Genomic DNA, 12,865 nt, shown 5'->3' with positions numbered 1-12,865 from the left:
ACGAGTAGGTACTACATCCATCCATGTTTAGATTTTGATGGAGATTAATTAAAGTGACGCCTAAAAATGGATTACTCCATCATTAATTCTCAACTAAATTCCACTAATATTATAAATGCGAAAGTTTAAATCAGTTTGTTTGTTTGTTACCTCTTTAGGTCTAAACCGCTGAACCGCTTTAGATGAAATTCGGTATACAGATAGTTCGAGTCCCGGAGAAGGATGTAGGATAGTTTTTTCCCGGAAAATTGCATAGTTCCCACTGGATAGCGATAAACGAATTCTATGCGAACTGAGTCGCGGGCAACAGATAGTTTTTTAATCATTTTTACGAATTGAATATCAATTTTGTACGTTTTTACCTATCTCTCAGAAATCTGTCGCTATCACAATTGTCATACTTTCTTAATCAATGCCCGCGATTTTGTCTGCGAAGAATTCATTTATCGCTATCGATGAAAATATCCTGCGTGTGCCAAATTTCGTTCAAATCCGTCCAGCCGTTTTAGCGTGAAAAAGTAATAAAATAACACTCTCAAACTTTCGAGTTTACAATATTAGTTAGTATTGTTTTAATGAAATTTATTGTCTTTTCTGAATACTTACGCCGTAAAAATACGTCTATTGCATTCGGTGCACGCTTACTCGTCGAACCGCTCTGCACTAGGACGTGAAGAACACACGCGTGTACAGTGTATACAGCGCCTTCATTTGTTTTATTTATTCGTCCGAAAATTTTGCTACTTTAATCAACTTTCCCAACTTGTGGAAGGGTTCACGAATACTTCGAAATGATATGTAACGTGAAAGGATCTCATATCTTTCACTCGTATCGTTACAACTTTAAGGTATCCTCTCAATATTGATTAACAAATGTGTGTTTAACGAGTTTAATGAATTAGGTCCGCGGCTCGAGCCCCGATGCGAGGGGTCCTACGGCCCGCTCAAAGAAAACTTCGATACCTCGCACTCGCATCCGAAGTTTGTTTGCGTTCGTTACGTGTAAAATTGAATACGTCACCGTGAATCCTCATTAATTTAAGATGAAGACTGTATCTTGACATGTTATTTTATTCATTAAGGGAGCGTCTCGAGTCGCACGGTTGTGTACGTGTCGTACTTTAGATTGTTGTAAGGAACATAATTTAAAACCTCTCGACGAGATCATTAGAGGCGCGCGGGGAGGCAGGGGTGTGGGCTCCCCGAGCCTGTGATAAACCGAAGTTTTACCAGATTTTTCCTGATGGTCACGGTAATCACTTCAATCAGAATGATCATTATGTTTTATTTATTTACTACCTTTTGCCCGCGACTTCGTCCGCGTCTAGGAACTTTAGTTATCAGGGCATATGTTTTTTTTTATTCGTGTGCTTACGGCGAGAACCGAATCTTACTCTTGAACCCGAAGTATATTCTAGATTGCACTGTACATAATATTTTGTAAATTAGGTATATAAAAGATGTGTAAGAACGGATCACACAAAAATTACGCTCCCTTAATTGGATTTTATTGTGCACAACCTGATAAGTTATCTTTAAGTACTGCATACTTAGTAGCAAATTTATTTCACACATCATTTTAAATATCAATTTAATTTCCACATTTTAGTTGTACATTTTATATGATAACCCCCTTCCCCCGTTGAAGTCGCCAACTTCGCCATACGGATCATTTTAAATTGTGACCAGTCATGGTGAATATTCGGGCTTTGTAATTGTTCTTAAACTTTTTTATCAGATTTGACAAATAGGTACATAATATCAACATGTGTTCATCAATATGTGTCGATGTTGATGTTTGTTGTACTTTTTTGCTTAGTAAATCTGATAAAAAAAGTGTTGAGAACAATGACGGCGGTACTAACGCCCGAATATTCACCCTCGAATATTTTTAGAGTTAAGGAAGTCCCATAGAAACTCCCCCCTAATAACAAAGACATTTCTTCTTTCTTTATCTTTGCCTACGCAGATCATTTTTTTTTGTAATCAGGACCCTATATACCAATTTTCATACTGCTAAGTCCAGAAATGAGAAAATTTCCATACAAACTGAACCCCCCCCACCCCATTTTACCCCTTTAGGGGGGAATTTGGTAAATTTTACTAACACAGATCATTTTTAATTGTAATCGAGAACTTATTATACCTATTTTCATACTTCTAAGTTCAGAAATGAGAAAATTCCATATAAACTTCACCCCCTTAGGGGTTGAATTTTTTTAAATCCTTTCTTAGTGCTCACTTACATCATAAAAGGAACGCCTGTACCAAATTTCAAGTTTCTAGGTAGGTAGAGTAGTTTTGGCTGTGTGTTGATATATAACCCGTGAGTCAAGTTTGCCTTATATAGACTCTAGTCCTCATTGGTGTGCATTGCGTCGATTCCATGGTAGGCAGTTGGTAGTTTGCGCCGCAGCAAGCGCGCCATAGCTAGTCCTTCCACGCGACTTTGCACATAAACTGTTAGATCTAGAAGTTAAATTGAAATTCCGGGATTTTAGTAAAATCTAACGGGAATTCTCAAGATATATATAGGTAGAGGTTATTTAGGTTATATGAAGAAAACTTTTATAAAATATTATGTTTCTGACTACGGTTGAGATTTCTTTATTTTACCTACATGCGTCCATCCCAAGCTCGTGAGAATATTGGATTTAAAAGTAGCCTTTGTACTATTCCCGAGATCAAGCTAGAACGCGTTATAATATGTGTGTTAAACGCCTGCCTTTCGTGACATAGTAGTCCAACATCCTGGGGTTGGCACTAGACCATACTGGGGTGGGCACGGCCTACCCGGCCTCACTCTATATACGCCTATGAGTATTTGTCCAATCTTAATATAATTACATTTTATGAAGAAAAAATGTTTGATTGTATATTGTTTTTGTTACCGTCAACAAAAAGGGTGTATTCAAAATTAACTTATTCTGAAAATCTTTCGTTAAATTTACATCTGGCAACCCTTTCCTATCACAACTGCACTCAAATTGAGAGAAACAAATAGGCGCACTCAACTCCGGGCATCTCGCGGCTCTCAATCGACTGATGGAATCGATAATTGAATAGCAACACAAGCTAACTTAACGTGTTTTAGAGGCTTTTAACCCAAAGTTAAAATACTTCTTTTTAAGCTTTTACTGATTGTGTGCATCTGTAATGGTGGGATAACTGATAAGGTGGGGAGCATACTCAGAACACATTTATGCCCTTGACCGCATAGTCACTGAATTAACGAATGTGTGGTCCTAGATTTCCTAAGAATATTTTATTGGCAAAACAAAATCCTTTAATAATCTACTTGGGTACTTTCTTAGTTATAAAATTTGTCTTCGCTCTAGAGCTTTTGGTAGTTAATTAAGATTAGTCAATTTAAGTGCTAGTGCCTGTTTCACTTCTCTCTGATAATAAGTGTCTGATATTTTGAGTGACAGATGTCAATTATGCCGTCTGTTTATTTTGCAAAATACCGAAAGTATCTCTGTAAATAGCCATTATCAATCGTTAAATGTATTATTAAAAAAATAAAGTTTTTTGTTTTTTACTTACCAGATTTCCACGCCATGCCTTTACATCACACTTATTAGAAAGAGATACTTATTCAAACTCTCATTTCCAGTTTTTAATGATTCTTGGTTACTTACTTACATATTTGCATGTCGGGAGCTCATTACAGCTAATCACGGACTACAAACCGTAGCAAATTTATCTAGAATCTCATTTGTTTTGTTGCAGAATGTTTGGTTCGGGCGGCGCGTGCGCGGCGTGCGGCCAGGCGATACCCGCGAGCGAATTCGTCATGCGGACGAACGCGCCGCAACAGCCGCTACACGTCTTCCACATAAAATGTTTCGCGTGCTCCAAATGTGGCGCGCACCTTATGCAGGGCGATAGGTACATAGAATTTTTTTACAAGCTTTTATTTAAGCGCTAATTTTTATACCTATACGAAGATGGCATAACAATCAGCAGTGATCAAAAAATCTAGTCGGAAAAAACTTTCATTATAAATATTTTTTAACGCATTCTTTTGAGAAAACGTGAAAATATATGGCAGTTTTATTAGGGCTCAAGTCAACGGCGACGTAATAAAATTTCCAACTCTCTTCCTTCGAACGGTCCTTCCTTCCGTCAGAGAGCGATCTCTATTGTTGCCTCTTCCCCACTCAGGTAAACGTCATTCAATCTTATACTCCCTTACCTACATAATTAGCAAGCTTAATCTCCTCAGGTATTACATGCTCGCGGGCTCCCTAGTGTGCGAGCAGGACTGGCAAAAGCTGATGAAGAGTGCGAGCGCAGCGGCGGGCCCGGGCGCGCCGGTGCGCAAGGGCAAGGTGGGCCGCCCGCGCCGCTCGCGCGAATGAGCCGCGCCCGCGCCGCGCGCGCCGCACCACTCCCGGGACTATGAGGAGGTACGTCGTGTTCAAACTATCATTGTTTGTACTTGAAAGGTTAATATTGGTAAAATAGAGTTATCAGATATTTATGACTAATATTGGTAATGTACTTGAAAGGTTTAAATTGACTAAATGTTTAATTGTGTCTTTAATATTTAAATTCCCCCATTAACTAAATAAACTTTTACATTTCTGTATTGATATACATTAGTTTGTATTATTATGTACAATGATAGATAAGTAAATTTTTAAAACCTTAATGTGCCATATCTAGCAGTTGAAGTTTTTTTAGATTTAGTTAGTTACCTAAACCTTTCAACTTCAAGTAACGAAAATAAGACAGTTACTAAAGTGATCCTTGTCAGGATACGAGTGTATTCAATTGAATAGTACATAGTTGCAAATTCAAGAATATTTAATTTACATAAAAACTTAGTTTAGGTAGTACTCATAAAAGTCTATAATTCAATCATTCAATATCCATTCCCAAATTACTATAAAATGGCAATCTCATTATACGAGTATGAGTTAGATTATGGCGATGTCGTCATGTCCTCTAAACATTTGAAATTCCTTATAAACTCAACTCAGCAGAGGCCCTGTAAACAGTATTTACCTTTCATATCACACAGGCTCAAGTGTGGGCGTTCGACCTTTGTGTTATTAACACTCGCTTGTCGTGAGTGAGCGTTGATTAGGAAATCCTTTAATTAATTACGTTAATTATTGCCGACCGAGGCGAGCGTGACTTCGGGATTTTGCTCTAGTTGCACTTTAGCTTAACTACATTCCTTAGCACGCTAAGGTTGTGACGGTAATTTGATGTCATTTTATTAGCGGCATGATGTGGAGTTTTGCTAGAGGTATAAAAAATAAAGTGATGTTGTCGCCGCAAAATGTTCGTATAAAAAGAAAATGCCCTCGTATTTTTCCAAGAAGCATGAAACACGTATTTTTAAATACCAAATATTAAGTTTATTAAACAATTCGCCGTCAGTTTTTACCACATCTCATTAAGGGTGTATTGACAGTCTGTATTCCGACGGTCCGATAAATGTCGAGCTTGCTTACCTACTCGACTGCAGATGCATAAAGTGCATGTTCTTTCAGTGATTTTAAAAATTCACGAGTCATAAGCGGAACGTCGGGTAAGCCGAGTAAAGGCTCCCACGCAAACCATTTGCGCTCACTCTTCCAGAGGCTTACCTGTCTATACTTTCTACGTATTGGAAATTTGGAACACATTTTCCTAAATCTAAATAATACGAAATCATAACATCCATATGTTTTTAAGAACGTCGATTTTCAAGTACAGTTATTTGTGTTATTGCTTACAGTTGCTGTACATACTTGTAATTAAATATCAGTGATTAAAAAAATAAGATGAGTAAACGTCAAACTTAGAAGACAATAGGCATTTTCCATTTTGAAATTTTAAAACATTAACTCGATTATGAGACACACACACCACAGAGAGAAGTGGCGAAGAAATGCAATTAAGCTGTTCAATGAACACCGCACAAAGACTGGCTTTGTTTATATGAGCGAGTCACTCGCTCGGAACGCGCAACTTCGGACACCGCCGCGGCATAATATACTGCCTTATAAACCCCTGCTCATTAAATTTGGCGTCACGAATTTCGTTTAGTGTGAAACATATTGCGCGCTAAACTTGGTCTCAAACAGCCTTAATGATATTTATTAGCGTCGTAAAGCAAATTTCTAATTGCAGTATGCACGCAGTTTAAAGGGATTGTTCATAGAGTTAATTATCTGGTGGAGACCATCGTCCGACTGCCCCGGGCGCGTCGCTCGCTTCGCTTACAGCGCTCTCTCAAAATTCACTGGCGACCAATTCCGAAGTTTAAACACTGCTAAACTTTATTCGACAACTCATAGGAACTATTGTCCAGCCCTGGTAATTAACTAACAATTGGAAACCTGGTAAACACGCTCTCGTGTTACCACAGGCTCGCTGCCTCTATACAACGTAATTGTTATTTAATTAATTAAAGCTTATGTTAACCAAATAGGCTATTCCTCATTGCCTGCAGATTGACTGAAATTTATTAAAAAAAGAATTCCTTGGCGTTATTATCACAATTGAAGTGTAACTAATGATAGAGTAAAACGGGAGGCGTGTAGTCTATCATTTGAAGTCAATGAGACGTATTCGTATGTCGATAAAATGCCAATGAAAGTTAAACACATCAGGAAAGTATCTAAGTACATGATTTTGTAATTTAATATCAAGTATTTTGTATTTTAATGTTAGTAGGTAACATGAAAATGTAGTCTAAAAATTATATTAAAATCCAAAGTTTGTGAGTGTTTGTAATTTTTTTGTTACTCTTTGAAGCTAAAAAGGCTGGACATTTGGATAATGAGGCACCTAGCGATATCTGAGCTCTATCTAGCCAAACCTAACGGTTCAAGTGAGCGAAGTTAGGGCTAGTTGATAATACTCATAATTTATGTCGACGCGCGACGATTTTAACTTTCATATTTATAAACGTTAGTAAAAAGCACGTTTCAATTACCCTTGTCCCCCGCAGCAACCTTTACCGTAGTGCAGGTTAGCTATGATTACAAAGAGGCGCTAGTAGTTATTACTTTGTTCGGCCGGCGATGGTCAAAGGCCCGATGTTAATTGGAAAGCACCTGAAAATGACAGCGCCTTTATGCCGCGTTTGTTTGGCGTAAAAATCAAGTTCGGCCGCGTACGCCCTCCCGGCTCAAAGACTTGACCGTTCACCCGGCGGCTTTGTAATGCGATTACGCCGACTTGTCGAAAGTTAATTAAATAACGTTTTTCCAAATTACCTGCCGAGCTCGACATCAAAGTAGTCTCGCACGCTTTAGGAATCTTTCCACAAAGGCTTGCTGCGGGCGAGGTCCGGCGCCTGCCCTGTGATCTCGGCCCACTAATGTAGTGCGCTGGACAGGTGAGGTCTTCAACTGTTTGTCAAACGACGCTGACAGCTTTTCACTGGCTGCCCATTTCGAGTGTTACTCGACACATTTCAGTTCTTTTTACACTACACTTGTGCATATTGGAAACTGACGTGCTTTACGAATTGTGCTGTACAGTATAGCTGGCAATCTGTAAAACAGAAAGGTATTTCGGATAGATTACAATTTGACTGGTGAAGTTCACATTTCCAACGTTCATTTAAGTACAACATTTTGAAAGTTTTTTTTAATTATTATTATTTATCCTTATAACATCGATACTTTTAAATGTGTACCTATACATACATAGATAAAAAGAAGAGGAAATAAAAAGTCCCAAGCTCTGCATGTAATATTTTAGAACAACAAAAAACATTGTAATTTGACATAAAGCCCTTGGAATAATGCCAATTACAGACCCACTTGATTGGAGCTTTAACAATCGTACGACTTGCTCGATTTGATTGATGACTTATATCTATTGTCTATCTAATTCAATCGACCTCAACCCAGCACGCGATCCGCGAGGTCGTCCACAGTGCATAACATACCTACCGAGTTTTGTAGATGTAACGCATAATGGTTTTCTATCGTATTTTATCTGAAAAGTTGGTATTTGTCATGCTCTCAATTATCGTATTTAGTAGTATTTTTTTTGTTTTGACATTTAAATAAAATAAATATCATAGGACACTTGACACCAATTGACCTAGTCCCAAAGTAAGCAAAGCTTTCTACTATGGTTACTAGGCAACAGATAAACATACTTTTATAGAAAAATATATACTTAAATACATATTTAACATCCAAGACCCGAGAACAACATTCGTATTATTCATACAAATATATATCTGCCCCGGCTGGGACCTCAAGCTTCGTAGTCAGGTTCTCTAACCACTTGGCCATCCGGTCGTCTCATATTTTCTTCTCTGTCTTTATTTGACATTAAATAATAAAGTTTCATATTAATGGGTATGAAAATGTTACTGATTTAGTACATTAATTGATTGGCACTTCAGGTGCCTTCGTATTCTGATTAAGATTTGACTTTTCCCGATGGAAAACCATTTTTATTTATTTAACAATAAAAAAATACAGCATTAGAGTTAAAAAACCAATGAACTGTAAAATTCAAATTATATACAAAAAAATACAATAAGACAAAAACTGTAGAAAAATATACAAATAAACTAATTAGGGATTATGTACTACATCTGTACCATACCAAATTTCACGTTTCTGGGATAGCATGAAGATTTCTAGTTTCTCTTGACAGACGGACGAGCAGACAGACAGACGGACAACAAAGTGATTCTATAAGGGTTCCGTTTTTGCCAATGAAGATACCAATTGAGGAACCCTGAAAAGTACATAACACCTGAAATAATGCAAGAAAGTAATGCTATTTAAATTAGTTTTAGCTTAATACCTATTTAAAACAGACAAAAATACCATTTCTATGACGATTAATCCCGTATTTACTGCCGTATCCGTCTCTAACAAAATACACCAACATTTCTATTCCGTAACGCCAATTATACTGGCAGTAGCAAGTGTACTTGATTAAATCTATAACGCTCATTATTTTCTTGATACACATTCGTTCCGCAACTCTAATTGGCATATTAACAACTCCCAATTAAGGACATTAAAATAATAATATTGAAGCAATTACGTGCAAGGTAATCCGCTCCAGACAAAGTATGTCAAGAAATTAGCGTTTAATTTATTCATAGTTTGCATTTCTACACAGTCTAATGGAAAGCTGAAACTACCAATGGCTAAGTTGGAACATTTTTGTAAAGAAAATGTAAGAAAATACAGCCATTGTAGCGCCTAATTAGTCGAATAGAGTAATCTCCGGCGCGGACGTGAGACAGAAAAGTTTAATGAAACCTAAGTCGTCCACATGTGGGAACAATTTACGTCTCGGCCTCTAATTTAAAATTAATACCGTGGGGCTGGTGGAAAATTTGAAAAGTTTGAACGACGTTGGCGCGCCTTCGCTCCGCCGATTGCATTTTTATACGAGTAAGACAACCTCTTAGCTTATTAGGGAAGCCAGTTATTAGAGGTCCGAGGGATTTCTCAGCGGACGCGGCGCGTGGCCTCCAAACGACTTCGCCCTACTTAATTAGTTAAATGGATACGTTGTTTTTCCGCTACAATAACCCATGCAATGGTCATTTCCTTGGGCCGTGATGCTGAAATCGAGACTGATAGTAGAATCCCCTAAATTGGAACGACTTTCGGGCATTTGCTTTCGGACCGGGCGCGCAATTTAGGCCAGCTGATGCACTTATGCACCGGCACATTTCCCAGCGCCCGGTGCGCCGGGGCTGCATCCGCGTACGACAAAGGACATCCGCCCACAATAGCTCCATTAAAATAATGCAAGTAAATGAGGATTTGCGGAGGCGAGTCCGCCGAATCCGCGTCCGCTCGGTGCATCTCACAATGGTCGCAGAAGCGGGGCTCGGCGACGACGCTTAAAACACTATACACGAACATGTTTCATTAGCTAAGTGGGAGGCTTTTGGTGGCTGAATTTGTGTAATGCAGCCAACTAGACGCAGCGTAGCTTTTACTTAAACGTCGTAATTAAAACGCCTCCCTCTCCACTAAGGGCGCTGTTTAAAACTATGTTCAACTACTTCCGAGCGGACAATTTACTTTAAGTGATGCTCTGGAGGCACAGTTTAAAAGTCTGATTGTAATAGTTGCGGCAAAGTAATCTAATCATAGATACAAGTTTTTGGCCACTCGATTTGAAATGCGCATTCGTTATTCATTTATGTTTTGACCAGCCGAATTACATTTTAAATATCGAAGTTTTTTTTTTGGTCAATCTATTCTGTTGATTCTGTTGGCTTTCAATTTCTACTAGGTAGATAAACATCGTTTATGTTTAAATAATGATAACCGTATCTTAATAAATACCATTAAAACTAATTAATTAGGCACGCGGCATTCGTCAAAAATAAATATTTAAAATCTGCTCTTCGCGAAATTAAAGTATCTGACAGTTTTGATTACAAAAAATGTAGATGTTTATTGAACAAAGTTTTAATTATACTGAATTTTCATTAGCGTTGCCTGGTTTCCGTTTTAGATTTCGAGGGATTCCAATTAACACGTTGTTTTTCGTTACGATGAAAAATTAATACACGTTGATAGGTTAATGACGTTGCTTTTTAATTTGATTAAATCCTTAAAGGAAAAGCCGCTGCCGGGTAGTATCGGTGCACTGGCGCTCGGCTGGCCCGCATTAATAACTTTATTGATCGCTAACGAGTAAAATTGATCGCCACTAACGATCTTAATCGAATCGCGGCTGCCATCGATTCATTGCGTGTCGATGCCCCGATCTTGAGTTAATTTAATTGAAACGGAGTTAGGTAATTAATTAGTGGCGAATGAGAGCTCTCAGCCGGATGAAGCGTGCCCCTACTGCTGTTTACAGCGGCTCATACATATTGTATTGACGGAGACGACTGCTCCGGTAGATTACGTGCACGTACACTTGTACTGCAAAACTGCCCCCTCAATAAACCGTACCAAAATATAAATTCGACATGACTCTACTAACGCAACATTAAAACTATAAAATCAAGCCATTCAATTAAGTTAATTATACAAAAAATGCGGTATATTAATTAAAGTTGTATCCTTAATAATAAAATACGATAGTCATAAACTACAGATGCGCTAATAAAGCTAATGAAAATATTAATACGATTCATTAAATTAATTAAAGGATCTCGTCTAACATGATGAATTTAAATTGAAATAAGTAATTACGTAAATTTAAACATAAGATGCGCAACTCATTTGATGAGGAACAAGTCGAGATATCATCGGCCTGAAGGTCGTTTGTAAATTTACAAACATTATCATATTAAAAATGCATAGAAAAATACGTCGGACACCAATATTGATGAGGCATTGTTAGTTTTTGCTGAATTCATGTAAATTGATTGGTAAAATAATATTGTATTTGTCGTAAATTGACAAGTTTATGAGGTAAGCGATCGGGTCGGAGAGCACGGCGATGGCGCCGAAGTTAATAACGTTTAATCCCGCTAAAACGCTAGGCGATCCGTCATAATGAATATTTATCCCCGACAGAAGTCGGCGCATACTTTTATGACGCATACATATTTTAGTAGCCGACGTAATTTCACTGATTACTTTCTCTAATTTTTCTAAAAATGTAATGTTCCCTTCGGTATCTTGATAAGTACGCGCGTATGTAAGTGTATTAAAGCTTTGGAGAGAGTAAACATTAAATGAATGAAATTTTAAACATGTACTTACTTATTGCTTCATTACTTACGAATACAACGTTCATTTTATGTAGATCTGGCACGTGCTTAATGTAATTAAAGAGTTGCTTGTATTTGATTGAAAACAGCTTGACTTCCAAATAATGTCTTTTAAAAGACTACTATTTAAGTAAACTCACTTTTTTTTTTCATCCGCCACCTACTTTGACGAATATATATACAAGGTAGGTGGGCCCTGTAACGGGAGCAAAAAATTAAACCACAGCTTCTACTCTTAAAAATCTTGAGCTAATGTAGTTCGACAACTTTTTAAAATACCTAACTTGTATTATGATTTTTATTATAGTTTAAAGTTTAATTGGACAAGCAAGGGTCTACTCACTGAATTTCGAATATTTGAACTTCACTTTGATCTGTCACTTTCACTTCAACACGAAAAAGCGAGAGATAGGATCAAATTATGTGTTTATTACAATCTTAAATTAAATTTATGGTATTAAAAATATATATCGTTATCTAATAAATTACATGACAACGAAATATTTCCAAACTGTAAGTTTTCCCTTTTCCCGCTCTTTTAATAAAGTATGCAACCTCGTTGCACAAAAGCCGATTTACTTGTTTTGTTTTTTAATAGACGAATTCCGTTTACATACTGCCTGTGTAAGATTAAGTAAGTACCATATTTATTTCTTAATCATCATCATCATCCCAGCCTATATACGTCCCACTGCTGGGCACAGGCCTCCTCTCAGAACAAGAGGACCTCTTAATAATCGGATTATATTTTAAAGTTTTTGTTATTTTTTGTCTTCTAACTATATGTTATGAGGTTTTATTTTAACCTTTAATTTAAATGTTCTCGCTGCTCAGGCGAGATGTTGTATGTGTCACACGAGACCAAAGTTTTTTTGCATCTCGTGTGTTTGAATTCCTCGCTTATCTCAGGATTCTAAACTAGAATCACTCGCTGTCGCTCGTGATTCAATTGTAGAATCATTCGCTTACTCGGGATTCAAAATCAACACTCGCACCAAAAAACGACTTTGCTCTTTTGTTGCACAAATAACTATTGTTTGGTATATGTGGTTTTATTCTTATGTTACATTTAAATAATGTTCTCGCTGCTGAGGAGAAAAATTGTATGTGTCACACGAGACCAAAGGTTTTTTGCATCTCGTGTGTTGGAATCCCTTGCTGCTCTCAGGATTCTAACCTAGAATCACTTGC

General features: G+C 37.4%; 1 protein-coding gene across 4 annotated transcripts in view; it reads left to right on the top strand.

The window, feature by feature from the left end:
• LOC141426453 (LIM domain transcription factor LMO4) overlaps window positions 1-12,865 on the top strand; it is a 186,135-nt gene that overhangs the window by 148,175 nt on the left and 25,095 nt on the right. For all 4 annotated transcript variants that reach the window (XM_074085360.1, XM_074085359.1, XM_074085361.1 and 1 more), the window contains 2 exons: window positions 3,733-3,891; window positions 4,229-4,412. In XM_074085360.1, coding sequence (XP_073941461.1) covers window positions 3,733-3,891; window positions 4,229-4,364 — 295 coding nt within the window. In that variant the 3' untranslated portion in view covers window positions 4,365-4,412. The remainder of the gene's footprint in view (window positions 1-3,732; window positions 3,892-4,228; window positions 4,413-12,865) is intronic.

The sequence above is a fragment of the Choristoneura fumiferana genome, chromosome 3 (genome assembly GCF_025370935.1).
Source record: "Choristoneura fumiferana chromosome 3, NRCan_CFum_1, whole genome shotgun sequence".
In the NCBI taxonomy this organism is placed as follows: domain Eukaryota; kingdom Metazoa; phylum Arthropoda; class Insecta; order Lepidoptera; family Tortricidae; genus Choristoneura; species Choristoneura fumiferana.
The sequence above is the reverse complement of the archived record's forward strand: the minus strand, read 5'-3'. Positions and strand labels throughout refer to the sequence as shown.